The sequence below is a fragment of the Motacilla alba genome, chromosome 4, assembly GCF_015832195.1.
Source record: "Motacilla alba alba isolate MOTALB_02 chromosome 4, Motacilla_alba_V1.0_pri, whole genome shotgun sequence".
Lineage (NCBI taxonomy): Eukaryota > Metazoa > Chordata > Aves > Passeriformes > Motacillidae > Motacilla > Motacilla alba.
The window spans coordinates 31,550,750-31,565,757 of NC_052019.1; the positions used below are offsets into that span (position 1 = coordinate 31,550,750).

General features: G+C 39.4%; 2 protein-coding genes across 3 annotated transcripts in view; one reads left to right on the forward strand and one right to left on the reverse strand.

Moving 5' to 3' along the window:
- Window positions 1-9,757, forward strand: part of CFAP97 (cilia and flagella associated protein 97) — a 31,266-nt gene extending 21,509 nt beyond the window's left edge. For both annotated transcript variants that reach the window (XM_038135622.1, XM_038135623.1), the window contains 2 exons: window positions 7,007-7,157; window positions 7,849-9,757. In XM_038135622.1, the coding sequence (XP_037991550.1) occupies window positions 7,007-7,157; window positions 7,849-7,976 (279 nt within the window). In that variant the 3' untranslated portion in view covers window positions 7,977-9,757. The remainder of the gene's footprint in view (window positions 1-7,006; window positions 7,158-7,848) is intronic.
- Window positions 9,758-11,901: 2,144 nt separating this feature from the next.
- On the reverse strand, window positions 11,902-14,455 carry SLC25A4 (solute carrier family 25 member 4). The gene is made up of 4 exons (XM_038135625.1): window positions 14,253-14,455; window positions 13,532-14,018; window positions 13,099-13,239; window positions 11,902-12,738 (listed from the first exon to the last, which is right to left on the reverse strand). The coding sequence occupies exons 1-4, from the start codon at window positions 14,361-14,363 to the stop codon at window positions 12,581-12,583; spliced, it is 897 nt and encodes a 298-aa protein (XP_037991553.1). The 5' UTR covers window positions 14,364-14,455; the 3' UTR covers window positions 11,902-12,580.
- Window positions 14,456-15,008: the final 553 nt, after the last annotated feature.

Consider the following 15,008-nt stretch of genomic DNA (forward strand, 5'->3'; position numbering starts at 1 on the left):
CCTTGTTAATATGTTCTTAGGTGTTGAGGAGGAAGTGCTGTGCCACAGTGCCTCAGGATATAACAGTTATATGCTGTACTGCATAACAATTGATGATTACAGTAAATTAATGTATAGGATATTTTAAAATACACTTCTTTTTACTCAAAGCCACAACCCCTTTCTCTTATGATATATTGCAGTGTTGGTTCAAGACGGTCTTGCCTTTGCAACTTTTGGATCAAAAATGCAGCAGACCTAAATGCAAAGTCATTTCACATATTGCTGCTTTAGTACACATTAGAGATGAATGGTGGTTGCATGAAGTCCAAGAAATAGTATTGTTCATTTACTTACTCATTTATAGTTTAGTTGTTGTCAGCAATGTGAGTGGACATGTTTGATCTGAGAATTAATGTTAGGACAGTGTTAGTTTAGACTATAAAAACATTTGGTTTATTCTTTTCCCCAAACTCAGGATGATATATTCTGTTCTTCTTTTTGGACCAGTGATTCATCAGTGCAGCTCTTCTGTTTTGTTTAACTTTGCTATCATCTTTTAGAAATTTTGTTTATGTTTTTATTCTGTTTGGAGTGTATGTACCCCTAGAGCATCACAGTTTCAACATACTGATTTTTGTAACACTTCCTTTTGAGATTACAGGTGTGACATACTTTTCTCTGAGACTGTAAATGAAAGAGCAGCCCTACCCTGCTCATTGATGTTGGGTTTTTTTCTTTATATTGATAAAAATATGTGCTTTATGAACCTGTTTTCTTTTGTCAGCAGTTTTTCTCACTTTCATAAATTTAAAGAGGCGGAATTGGTGGAATTCTGTGGAACTTTCTTACCAGTCTTTCTTCTCTTACTTCTTGGGAATCTTTTTTTTTTTTTTTTTTAATACTAGGCCTGAGCATATTGCATAGAGAATATGGTGTTTGATTCACCTCTGAAATGTTTGTTGGAGAAGGATACAGAGTTTTGTAAATAATTCAGTAATAGAAATCTACAACAGTAGTCTCTGCAGGGGTTCAAGAGTTTTGAGGCAGAGATTTTTTTTTTTTTTTTTTTTTTTTGCTGGTGTTGGCACAGCTTTTATAATTTCTTGTCATGAGGTTAACAACTTGTCTATGGAAAATGTTCATTTGTTCCACCAGAACATTCTTGGAGTAATGCCTGCACTTACTGTTACCAGAAAGATTTATTTCTCTTGCAGGCATTTAATATCAGAGATGATGCAGGAAAGGAAATAAATTTTTAGGAAAGTAGAGAGGAATCTGAGTAGTTTTGTGCTCCCTAGCTTTGTGAAAGGGTGCCATGAGGTACAGGAAATATATGTTGTTCCCTCAGACTGTGTTAGAAAGAGCAATGACAGATTTAGAAAGATGCATTGTTCTGATGAAAAGTAGTTTTAAAGTACTGATTAGCAATTTATGGAAAAAGCACAATTAGCAAAACAGATGACTGCTAAAATTAATGCCAGAATTTTGTAATTGCTGCTTTTGACTATGGTTTCATAAATGGAACCTACTTTTGGTTGCTTTTCAGAGCTAGCAAGGTCAGAGTGTGTCTCTTGCCAATAGAGGATGCTGTTGATTCAGAAAACATTCTACTCTTGTGTTTGAAAATAATTTCAATATCTCTTCTTCAGTGGAAAGAAACTTAAGTGTGACTGATGTGTTACTTTGTTCCCATGTGTGTCTATTTGTATTGATAGAGTAATCATTTTCACCAGTGTAAATGAGATAATGAACTTGATAGGCTATATGCCATTGAAACTTTTAATAGTTTAATAATCCATTAGAAAACAAATGGTTTTTTATTGGTTTATTATTAATGTAATGCCTGGCATATACAGCTAAGTGTTTGGGGTCCTTGAAATACTGATTTGCAGGAATCACATCATTCTTCAGTCGTTTCATCAGAACTTGGAAGACATTCATATCTTTGTGTTTTCTGGTGGGGTTTTCATAATTTTTATTAATTCTGACTAGGATTTAGCTGTTAGATGACCTCAGTGAGCTAAGCTGCGATGTTCAGTCAAGCTCCTAGGGAACAGTGACCTTTTGAGTTCACATTGGAATTTTGCTGGAAGATCTCAGCAGCTCTGGTAGGGGCAGTTCTCAAACCTTAGCAGGGATAAGGGTGATCCTTTTTTGTGGATATTTGGTCTTTCCATGCATTCCTGCATATTCTTCCTATACCTCATGCTGTTATGGCTCTCTGCGCATAAGACTCCATGTTCTTCATTCCTTCACATCTTATTCCCACAAAATGTACCCTAAGCCCTAACAGATCCAGCTCTAATCCCAGTTTCAGTATAATGACCCTTCCACATAAATTTTTAAAAAAAGTCACTTCTTGTGTTTCTCTGCAAGGGCTTTCTCTTTTCACTTACTTGGTTTCCTGAGTCATCTGTGCTGCAGATTTATTATTGCTTCTCACCACCATTTGCTGCAGTCAGTGCCCTCTACCAGCACAAGGATTCTTCAGGGAGACTTTCCCTTCTCATGCAGTCAGAGCTGGCTTTGTCCTGCTAGAAATTCTGAATCTCCTTTAGAAATGCATTTATTGTACTGCCACAAATGAATGTGTATTTGTCTCCATTTGATTTAATGGTGCAGATGTGCTGTCATAGTTGGGTGGGGAGTAAAGGGCAAGGGAGGGATAGTGCTTTTGGCCATCCCCCTACCTGGCTGACACCATGTACAAAGAATATTCCTTTGATCCTGTGCTGCACCATGCCTGCCCTGCCAACTGTGTCGTGCTGCAGCAAGGGAAATAACTTCTCAGCATGGAAAGAAGTAGGAGGACGGCCACTGGTTCATCAGGGTTGCACCTGAGCACATTGTACTTTCCTCCCCAGAAGTATTCCATACTGCTTTTTCTCTGCCTTCCCTTTTTCCTGCCCCCAAGGACTATCCCCAGAGTTAGAGAGCATCACCAGGCCTTGGACACTGCACACTTACGTGGTTGTGGAAAGAATACCAAGTTTGTTCAGTCTCACTGATCTCAGTCTGGAGGAGAAAGCTGTACAGAATGCAGTTGTGAAAGACAGTGTAGTCTCATGTGTGGTCTTAAGAACTCAGAAATAATCATGTTGCACTGATGACTCCTCAGAAACTCAAGCACACAGAATTTTATATCAAATTGATATATAATATTTTAAATAAAAAATTATATAATACATTTTAAATATTTTATATCAATTATATTATATTTTCACTTACGGAGGTCAAAGGTGGTGTACGCCAACCCAAAAATCAAAATGTTGGTAGTTCCTGAGACTAAAAAATGCGATGCCAAAAGGTTTCCATGCACGGCCTTGTCATAACAGGAAGCTGTCAGGATGTGGGATTGGCACACTGATGTGCATGGCTAAAATATTCTAGGGTACAGTACAAATACAGTATAATTCTGTGATGATAGTATTTAGGCTATAGGCTCTTTGTGGTCAGATTTTTATGGTCTTCAGATTCCTGACCCAGACTTGAGATTACCATAGAATGGTAATTATAATAAAGACTGACTAATTGGCATGTTAAAGGAAAATTTTCAACACTTTGCAAAGCGCCTAATTTTGTGGAATTTTCTTTTCTGTACTCTTAACCTGCTTCCCTTGTGGTTCTTGCCAGCCACACATAAACTTGATAGCTGTTCAGTTAAAAAGACTTTTCTTTAAATGGAGTACCTTTAAGAGTTTTCTGACTGTTAAGAGTTTGTCAGCTTAGAGCTAGTTAATGCAACTGGCAATTTAAGAAAATTTTTAAGAAAATTACAAATACTTTTATTGGTAAGAACAGAAAGCTGTCCTTTATTGCAGTTATCTGTTTCCCCCTAGACTCTGCAAAGGGACAGTGTGATCACTAACATCAGTGACATTAGAGGAGGCATAATATAAATAAATTTGAACAGCTGTCCAGGCACACTAGTCAGCTGATTAGGATTCACAGGAGGTGAAACTGAAGCCTTCATACTTTTAAAAAGAAGTAAACCAAGGAAAAGTAAAATTTTTAACCTTCTCTCTGAATTCAGTTTGAGTGTTACATTTTCAGTGGGTTTTTTCCTTCCTTTTTCAACATAGCTGCAGAAGAGTCTGTACTAATTATGCTTGGATTTTTTTTCTTTTTCTGACAGAGCTTTAGAATTACCTTCAGTGCTCTCCTGATGTGTCCAAAATTGAATTAGCAGATTTTCTTTGGCTCACTGTAGAGCAGCAGTTTTTTGATTGTGTTGGATTTCTTGGTTCTCAAATTGTTGGCCTTTCTGGCATTTCCATCATTGACAATATGTATTTTATTATATTTATATTTACTAATATATGTCCAGATGCCTAGATTTATAAAGGATTATCCTATTCCTAGAAGGTAATCATGCCAGGAACACCTTCTGTGACTTTTCTTTTTTTAATATTCTATTTTTACTGTAAACTCAGTATTAAAGTAAAAGAAGATGGGGGAAATATAAGCCAGGGAAGTCTTTTGACAAGATGAGAAGTCATCAATTATATGATATTATATGTGTTTTGAGCTTGAATCAAGAACTCTGAGCACCTACAATGTAATTTAGAGCAACTAATAACATTCCTGCTGTTAGTGTCTCTGTGTCTCTTCCTCTTTTTTTTTTTTTTTTTTTGTTCCTTAAAATTTGATTGGGAACAAATATTTGGTTCTAAACTCCTAAGTTATGTTCTGTAATCTGACTCTTTGATTGTTGAGATCAGTGATGAAATTTCTATTTACTTCAGTGATTCAAGATTAAGCCTCCATAGATTTGGTACTTTAGGAGAACCAGGAAAGTGTCAGCTTTCTTCAGTTCATTTCTCAAAAGGAGAACATAAAGAATTAGTAGATTTATATGTATGGCTGAAAACAACATTTGCTCAAGGTACTTGTACCAGGTAGTTCCTCAGATAAGGACCTCAAGATTGTCGGGTTGGTAATAAAACCATAAGAATCAGATTAGTTCCGGGTTACAGATTCAGTAGGTCAGGGCTGCCATTTCCCTGTGCCGATGCGTTCACCCTGCCTAAAGCAGGCTGCTTTCCAAACGGCAAAATTCACTACTGAAAATAGCATGCAAGTTAACGTGCCCTTGGTACAATCCACAGCAGAAGGCAAGGGAACCACAGGAGCTTTTTTCTCATTCTCTAGAAAAGCTTTCCTTCAGACACTGCTGTACCACAGAATCTGTATCTGCTTTTTCTGTGGCTCATTTTTTTCCCCTTCATTAATGGCAACTCAATACTTTTCAAAATACAGGCATAAAAGCAAAAGCAGACAATTTAATTTAAACTAGAATTAAGTAGGGATATATGTATATATAAAAGCCAGTGTATTCAGAATCAAGCTTGAAATTACTGCAGTGTTAAGGTATGCAAATTCCATGAGGCCGTTACAATTGAGTGCAGACTTGAAACATGCTCACCTCTCACAGGAAAGTCGCTTCTACAATTTACCTGATCTCTTTGTGATGGAACTGAATGTGTTGAGAGCTTCCATTTTTAATACTGAAGGTAAAATAAGTGATCTCTGCAACTCTAAATATATATAGTTGTATGAGGAGATGTGGATGAAGTTGTGAGAAAAATGTTGGCTATAACATTTAGAGACAAGTCTACCATTTCATGTTCTGTAACTGGCTTTAGTGAAGAGCTATTTCTAGCTGAAGTCCTTCCTTTGACTTTTGCTTACTTAGGTATTCCTGCTTACCATGAACTGGCTGGCACTTGATGCAAGCACTCGTGACATGTTACATCTGAGCCAAACTCACTTGTCCTTTCTCTCTTGTGCACTCTGTGCAGGTTTCCAGTGCCCATGCATAAACTACCAAGAGTTTGCAGATTCCTATTACAGTTTGACAATGACAACGGACATCTTGTGAATACTACACTATTTCCCAAGTCACTTCTTGGGAAAAATTTTTTTCTTATTAAAAAAAAAATCAATACATGATTAAGTGTGCAGTTTAATGGTGATACAGTTTCTTGACCATACAAGTATATAGCTAGACAATGCATCTTATAAAGAGAGTTATCTTTAGTACTTTGGAGACTTAGTGTAAGCACAGTTTGCATTCTCTTGTTGATAGGATGCATGTCACCACCTGGACCAGCAAAGGTTGTGTCATTGCATAATGTTTGCAAGCCATCAAATGAATTGAAATTAGTAAAAGAGGAAATAAATAGATCTATGTGAGGCAACCACTAAAGGTGCAATATATTAAAAATGTGAAGTTGTTAATTGGAAGTTGCATGTAGCTGGGTATTTCCCAATTTGTCCTCTTATCAGGTCCTTTTTTTAGATTATTGAAATGTCTTAATAAATTCTGTTTCAAGTAGAAATAATTATGCAGAATAGGAAATTGTGTCTTTAAAATACTGTGTAAGTAGTTACTCCAATACTTGCCACATGATTTCCAAGGCTAATTTCAACAGGAGGAAATAATGTCTATATCAGTAATTTCAAATAGAATCTCTTAAAATTAGATTATGGGTAAAATGAAGTCTCACAGATGTCTGTGCTTTCCTTTTGAAATTAGTTTCACAGAACTGGGGTCAGTAATCCTGCCTGGGCTTCATATAGAGCAATATAAAATGGTCTGTTTGCAAAGCAAAGATTTTTAAAAAACCCCAAACTTCTCATTCTTCTAGAAATGCAGAAGGGAGGAGTAACCAAAGGTAGGATCAGAATAGTGGAGCCCATTTCTTCAGTACCTTTGGTGATAGTCACCAAACAGACGTATTGTTTCAAATCACCATAAAGCACAGAGAACTGTGAGGTACTAAAGATGTACTCAGTGTAGGACTGATGATGTGCAAGGGATAGTTACAATTTGTGTCATAACAGAAAAGAACTGAATAGCAGAGTAGCCTATGCTGGTCACTAGTGGAGGAGCTCCTGTTGTGTACTGCTAAAAAGTTTGGGGCTTTTTGCAGTTCAAATAAAAGTCAATTCGTGACTGTTTGTTTTACGGCATCTTGCTCATTCTTTCTCTTTCTTGATGATATTTTTCTTCAATATTAAGGCTTTCCTGAAAAGACTGGAAGCAGTGAAACCAACAGCTGGTATGAAGCGTTCTGAACAACTGAGGGATTATCACCGCCACATGAGCTACCTGAGTTCTTCACCTTCTCTAAGAAGAGCTAGATCTCCTTTCAGCCAGCTTAGTCCTCCAAGTAAGTACTTTGAAGTTGCAGATTATTGCATTTCTTTGTAATATCTTTTTACAATTCAAAATTGTGAAGCACTTACTTGTTAAGAATAGCAAATATGTTCTTTGTCATCTATAGATTGATTGTTTATCAAACGGAAGTCATCAAAATTATTTTTCTAGTCACCAAAGGTGATTACTATATACATTGCTTAAATTTCTAATTGCATAAATTTCTAATAAATGGTCTTGTCAATCATATTTTCCAAGAAGAAAAAATCCCTGTAGTAAAGTGTTTCTCATTTTGCCAATACCCTTTATTGAAAGAAGAAGGAGGGGAAAAAACCCAACCAAAAAACCCAAAATAACATCAATGAATGTTCAAATTCTCATTCATGAAATTTAGATCTACTACTGATAGTAGCCTTGTTTTTCTCAGAAATTCAGACTATAAGATTGGGAAGTAGACAATGTGTCTCAGTAGAACCATATGTTTCAGGTTTAAGAACAAAAGGCTTGAATTTTTTTTCCTGATCATTTGTAAACAACTCATCGGCAACTCTTTTGCAGTTGTATTCAATTTACTGTGATTTGGTTTGGTTTGTTTGGTTTATTCTGAGAGCTAGGGTAATGAGTATTGCAGTACTAACATAGCATGAAATTTTCTGTTGCGTTGAGCATAAGCATTCTCCCTTTGTGTGTTTGTGTGTTAACAGGAGGAACTTCAAGATCATCCACTGTGCAAAGTGCACTGAGCCAGAGGAACGAAAAGCCCGTGTCTGATTCAGCCAGTGGGGCATTGCAGAGACCTAAATCTACTAATGTTTGTGCTGCTTGGTTATAAGTGTGTTCTTTGCCTTGTGTACTGAGATACTCAAACTTCTATTTTTAGTGCTTTTGTAAATTCTATGTGCAAAAATATTTTCTGCATTGTTCAGTGATTAAAATGCATTGCATTTAGAGTAATTGCTTATAAAATGGTCTTAAAATGGTATAAAACACTTCTGTCAGTGTTTTCCATGACAGGAAGAACTTATGAAAGAGAAGGAGGTATTTAAATGGACACGTTAAATAGAAGTGTAACTATTAGTCTCAGATCATAAGTGGAATTTGTATCCATAACATGGAAAGACAGAATTGCTGCACTAGAGGTGCAAAATGTAAATAATTTTTTTAAAGTATTAATAATACTTCAAAATAATGCATTACACTTACAAGCATATGCTTAATTCCTGGATTGTCCTTGCTTTACATCCTGGCTTTATGTAACAGCCTTCTGAATTTTGTGGGTCATGTTCTTGTGACTGAAAGAATCTTTAACAGCAGTGTGAAGAGGTGTGAAGCAGATTGTGTATTCTTCCATAGTGAGCTAGAATACTGAGGTGCAGAAGACGATGTTTTGCCACTGTTAAATGTTCAGCACCTGGAGTGTGTTTTGTATGCAAGGCTGTGTCTCTTCCAGATCAAAAGGATTTTGGAAGTTGTACTGGGCTTTGGAAGTTGTGCTGGGATCTTTATGTAGGAAAGAAACATCTGATATTGTCTGAACAATAAAGACTGAAGTAAAAAGAAGTTTCATATTTAGTGTAAACAAGTAAGTTCTGGTTACTTCTCAAACTAGAGAATACTCTTAAGTAAGGGAAATAGCTCATGGCCCTGCTTTGCAGATGTTGTGCTCTTCTCAGTGTGGAGATGTAAACTTGAGCTGCAGGAAACATCTGGAACATTGATTTTGAGTGACTACTCACCAGGATTTAGGGGGAAAAAAAACAATAGAAAACAAAGTGTTGTTACTTTTCTTGACCTGTTTTAAATGTCATATTCATATCTAATATTTGTAGTAATGTCAGATAAGCTCCAATAGCAACATCCATTTACGAGAGGAGTAAAATTTAATGGTATTGGTAATCACAATAGTAGGTGGTGTGGTTTATTTCTATACATAAAGGCAGACTTTCAGTGAGCTTGTTTTGTATGACTGTAGCCTTAAAAAGAACACAAATTGTGATGCCACTATTTGTGAATATTGCTGAAATTTTGCTTGCTTCCCCAGCTTCTTCCCAGGAAGGAAATCGCTGTATTACGGATAAAGCAAAAAAAGCTGTATTTGGTAATGCTGGGTCTTTGACATGAAAAGTGTAGTATTCTTTGCTAGTGCTTGCATGAGGGCTTAGGCTTTCAGGTATTCTGCATTGTAACACACTTTTTACTTGGTCCTTGTGATAGATGGCAGAGCTTCTTCACTTGGTGACCCGCAGATCAAATTTAGCTGTTTGACAATACTTGGAACTTTTAACTTTAAGCAGCATTGTGGCAAACAGATCTGTATTGCAGTTATTATTCATGGTTAAGAACTGTTAACAATTTCTTTGTATAGTGCTGCTGTATTTATTTCTATTATTGTGCTAATGAAAATTATTCTCTATTTAAAGATTTTTGTCCTTGAATGTGAATATCAGAGTAACAGTTTAAATACTTCTGAATGTTCATATTATAATTTTTTCTGTGAAGAAACTCACACAATGGATTACTTTTAATTGCTTCAACTTATTTAACTTTGGTATGAAAGAGTGTCAATTTTGTATGTCATTTGTAAATCATAAGAAATAAAATATTTAACATGAATTGTCGTTGCAGTGGCTTCTTGTGGATTTTTATAATTGGTATTAAGGTGCAAAGAAGGTTGACTAGCTCGTTACATAGAAAAAACATAGAAAAATGCAGGTTTTCCATTGTTCAATTGTTAGATGTAAGGGAATAACAATTTTGTCATTGGCTTTGGTTTGCCTGTGAGCAGCTCTTGCAAAGGTACAAAGGAAGTAGTATCGATTGACTGTGACAATGGAAGTTCAGTCGCAATTGCAGACTATCTGCAAAGTCTTCTAATTTCCAACCTCTCCAAGCTAATGGCTGCCTTTTAGGTTACAATTTCAGCAACTGTTATGCTGAGTGCCACTGATGCAGGGCAGAGCTGCTTTCAGAAGAATAATTAATTCCTTGACAGTTTTGAATTTTGGCCACAGGTATCTTTGCAGGCAGTATTCTCCATAATCTCCCACACTGTGCATTGGCTTTTAAGCAGAAACAAGCCATTTACCCGTGTTTCCCATATGCTTTATTTCATGTACTTCCTTCTTAGCCCAGTGGCATTTTCCTGCATTGATACTCCTTACTCTCTTTTTTACTAGTCCTTAATCTATTTTGCCTTTTTCTCTGGAATGTAAGTTCTTTCATTTACACTTATTTGAAGTTCCTTTGCTTCCTCTTAGTTATCTTATTCAGGTATACATTTTCCCCAAGTTTTTGTACATCTGCCTAGTACAGTGTCTCTTTGTAGCCAACTTCGATCTTCCCTAGCACATCCAAATGCCACTTCCAGCCTTATCAGTGAGCTAAATGAGAACTGGATAGCTGGATTGTGTTAGCCAGCTTCTTATAAGGAGCCATGAGGAAAGGGAAAAAGAAGAGAAGGAGCAGAAACTGGCAGAGTTTTTAAGGAAAACTAATGCACTTTGAAAAGCAGCAGAAATATCATCTTCATAAACTTATGGTTTGATAGATTGCAACCCTGGTTATTTACTATGGGAAAGAAAAGAGACCAGGTATCTAGAAAAACAAGTATTTAAGAGAGCTACCATGAAAAACAGAGATGAAACTATCAGGCCAGGTTTTGTCCTGGGACAAAAAACAAAAAAAAAAAAAACAAAAAACCAAAAAGGCCTGTATTTGGTTAATTTAAACAGTCTGTCATTTTTTGGACCAGTATTTCCAAAATTCTTCTTTTTTCAAGTGGCTAGATGTTGCTTCGACACTGGTTAGTGGCTGGTACCTGCCTTCAGGGAGAACAGAGCTGCTGCTCTGAATCTGTGGCAGACAACCAGAGCCTCTCATGCCAAGTGACAGTGAGCTAGGACTTACCTGCATCTGACAAATGTTTCAAATACAGGAAAAGGATAACTGTAAGCCATACATATGAAGTAGTAAAAGATGAAAGTGAGATAAAAGTTTATTTGATTATTACTTGCTTAGTCTTACCCTGTTGCCCAGAGAAGTTGTGGACACTCCAACAATGAAAGTGCCCAAGGCCAGGAACTGAGCCTAGCAGACAGTGTCCTGCCCATGGCAAGGGTGTTGGATCTAGCTGGACTTAAAGGTCTCTTCCAACACAAACTGTGCTCTGATTCTGTGGTTTTTGTCCTAGGTGGATACATAGCAAATGCTTGTCTATCTGTAGTCTAACTGAACAACTGCACTGGCCACACCTCACTTCCCCTCCTTTGCCTATTCAGACAGCCTGTTCTTCCATGCAGTCACAGCCCTGCAGCATCTAAAGTTTAAGAAGTGTATTAAGCATGTTCTGATCTCAATGGTAATTAATAGTGCAATGTGTTCATAATGGTAGTTATGAACATGTAGTTATTTTAAAAACTCTTGAGTATTCAATTCTAAATAATTTTTCAAGTAAATTAAGCAGGAATGACTTCACTATTCAATGAGATGCTTCAAAGTTAAGGGTAATATAAACAAATTATACAAGCAGCTAAAACTAGGTGGAAGCTTATCTCTAAGATCTCTGGCTGCAGTACCCTTCAACTGAATCCACTTGGTTTTGCAGTTGTAGAATTATCAATAACCTCAATAACTTCACCTACCTAAAGTTCTGTTGAAAAAACTTTCAAGAGACAGCCACTAACAGTGTCCTGATTAGCACATCACCTTGGAGGACATGCTTGTAATGTGTTCAGTGTACTGAAAACAACAGAAAAAAATTCATTAATGTATTAATTTATTTCATTTCAGTTTTAGTTCAATTGAACATCAGAGCAGACAACTTTTTCCTTTGTGACAATACAGGGAATTTTTGAAACACTGTATTTCCATATTTTACAAAGTATGTCTGAAAAAATCAGATTACAGTTTCAAGCATATTACTGTATAGTTTGTCAGGGAAGAGGCTACAGTTAAGAACTCAGCCTAGTGCTTTAATATAGTTTGTGATTTCAGACATACTTTTCACTTAATAATATATTAAAAAATAGAGCTTTAGAAGAAAACATGATTTTAAGTCATGTCATCACAGTGTTGGGTAGCTAGAGACATTACTTAATATAATAAATATTTATTACAATCTATAAAGAATTCACAATATTAGATTTTAGATTAGGTATAGATCACTTATATTTTGTCTTTAGACAAAATCTATTACCTGCAATTTGAAGTATAATATATACACAGGTTCCAATACAAATGGTGGAGGAATTCTCATAGAAAATGTAACTGTGATGTTGTGAACAATTTTTAAATTAATGTGTCCTTATCTCTGCCACATACGTTACTCAAATTTTATTGTTTCCCTAGGAAATATTTTGTTGTCCATTACATCACAAGTTCGTATTTTTAAAAAAGTTGATTGAGAACAATTGAACTACTGAATTATGATGTTATGTCTTAGACATACTTCTTGATTTCATCATAAAGTACTAATACAAAAGCTCCGCCCATGCCTCTCAACACATTCGACCAGGCACCCTTGAAGAACGCTTTGGATCCTTCGTCTTTAGCTATCTTCCTCCAGCAATCAATTGTGCCCTTATACATAATATCAGCTGTGGAAACAAACATAAAGGTTAGAAGGCTTGAAGTTATACAGCATGTATAACATTATACAGCAAGTTTCAACTCTTGTATCTTTAAAACAACAAGGAATAAGCAAAGTACAGTGAGGATTTAAAATTTGGTCATCAGTTAAGGAAAATTAATTCTCCATAGGAAATCAAGCAATTTCTCAGTCCTTTAGATCAACAGGATAGAAACAACCACCAATGTGTTCCCTGTAGATTTTTTAAAGACTCCAATGAGAAGGTTATTAATTTTTCATAAGACAAAAAAAATATCCAATATCTCTTATCTTATCCTGATGAAGGGAAACCTTCTGCAGCCAGAACCAGAGGAGCAGTTATTCTTACCTCCCTTTCGGCCAGACTGCATCATCATCCTACGTCGCACAGTATCAAAAGGATAAGAAACCAGCCCTGCCACTGCAGTGACACTCTGGGCAATCATCCAGCTCACTATGATGTGCACATTCTTTGGATCAGGCAACATACCTGTCATCAAGAACAAATGAACAGAATCAGTACAGAGGGAAAGGGCTGTGGGAAACATGGCTGTGGAAGGAATAACCACCCACCAACCCCACAGTCAATCCAAAGCCAAGGCATTTCAGAGCAGCAAGTAGAGGGAGGCAGGAAGGCACGTCAGAAACACCTGTGCACATTTCTAGCACTGCACTCAACTGGTGCTGAGCCAAGCCCTGCTTGTCCTTGCATTGCCAAGCGCCCTAGAGTGCCTTTACTGAATGAATCTTCCCTTGTAGTCACTCCTCCATGCACTTCTTACCCTTGGCCGTATCGTATACCCCGAAATAGGCTGCTCTGTAGATGATGATGCCCTGGACAGACACACTAAATCCTTGGTACAAGCCCTTCAAGCCATCAGACTTAAAGATCTTGACAATGCAGTCGCCCAGGCCAGAGAACTCCCTCTCGGTGGCTCCTTTGCCCACATCGGCCGCCAGCCGGGTCCTGGCAAAATCCAGCGGGTAGACGAAGCAGAGGGAGGTGGCACCCGCGGCACCCCCGGACGCAAGGTTTCCTGCGAAGTAGCGCCAGAACTGCTTGTGCTTGTCCACTCCGCCCAGGAAGATCTGCTTGTACTTGTCCTTGAAGGCGAAGTTAAGGGCCTGGGTGGGGAAGTACCGGATGACATTGGCCAAGTTGCCTCTCCAGAAGGAGGCGATGCCCTGCTCCTTGGGGATGCGGACTATGCAGTCCACGATGCCCTTGTACTGCTTATCGGCCGTGATCTGTTTGCTGGCATGCTGGACCTGCGGGGAGGAAGGAGGAGGACGGCACGGTGAGAGACGGGCACCGCAGGGTGACCCCGCACGCTGAAGGGCACGGACGGGGCCGGCCCAGCTCCCGGCACGCCGAACGTCCCGGGCAGCTCCCGCGTAACCGGAGCCGGCCGAGCTCCTTCCCATATTTAGTCACGCCAGGCAGCGCCCGCCGAGCCGGCACCACCTGTGGCGCGGCACCGCCGCCCCCCGTCGCCCCCTCACCTGCAGCAGCAACTTCACTCTCTCGATGGGGGCGACAGCCGTCTTGGAGACGGCGGCGGCGATCCCGCCGGCCAGAAAGTCCTTGACGAAGCTGAGCGCTTGGTCACCCATGCCGCGAGCCGGTCCGACAGCCCCGCCCGGAGAGAGGCAACGAGCGGACACTTCCCCACCCCGCCGGACAAATGTCCCCGCCGCCCGCGCCGCCCCGCTTATAGCCCGCGGCCTCTCGCGATAGCAGGAGGCGCCCCCCCGGGCCGCGGGCATTGGCTGCGGCCCGCCGGGCCCGCCCCGCCATGCTGCCCCGGGCGCCGGCCGCGAGGGACGCGGGGCCCGGGACGTTTAAAGGGCAAATTAAAGTTATCTGGTGCCTGACGGGGAACGCGGTGTCAGAGCATGTGCCCGCTGTATTTATAGCTCCCGGGAGGCACCGGAGGAGAGATGGGGAGCTGGCAGGAGCGCTTCAGGCCGTGTTAACCGTTCCGTGCAGGCGAGAGGCGGTGGCTGAGGGCTAAAAGCCCGCCCGGAGCGGTCTGAGAGTGCGACCCGCCCGCTGGGAGTGCTTTAAGCGTTGCCCTCCTGCTCGTGGATTCACGCAGAGAGCGGCCATGGGTGTCGTGCCCAACAGCAAAGCTCCCCAGGGATGCACTGCCAGCCTGGGAGGCGGTGCTGTGTTCATAGGCATCAGTGTCCAGGACTGGACTGCACCTCTCTGGAGTCAAGGCCAGAGAGCTGCTTCGTGCTGTGCGCACTGTGTGG

What these genes read in the sequence shown, in the direction of transcription:
- SLC25A4 (XM_038135625.1), bottom strand. Translation starts at nt 14,363, where the DNA reads ATGGGTGACCAAGCGCTCAGCTTCGTCAAGGACTTTCTGGCCGGCGGG. An exon ending in GAGTGAAGTTGCTGCTGCAG is followed by an intron (nt 14,019 to 14,252) that starts GTGAGGGGGCGA and finishes TCCTCCCCGCAG; the next exon opens with GTCCAGCATGCCAGCAAACA. An exon ending in GGTATACGATACGGCCAAGG is followed by an intron (nt 13,240 to 13,531) that starts GTAAGAAGTGCA and finishes TCTTGATGACAG; the next exon opens with GTATGTTGCCTGATCCAAAG.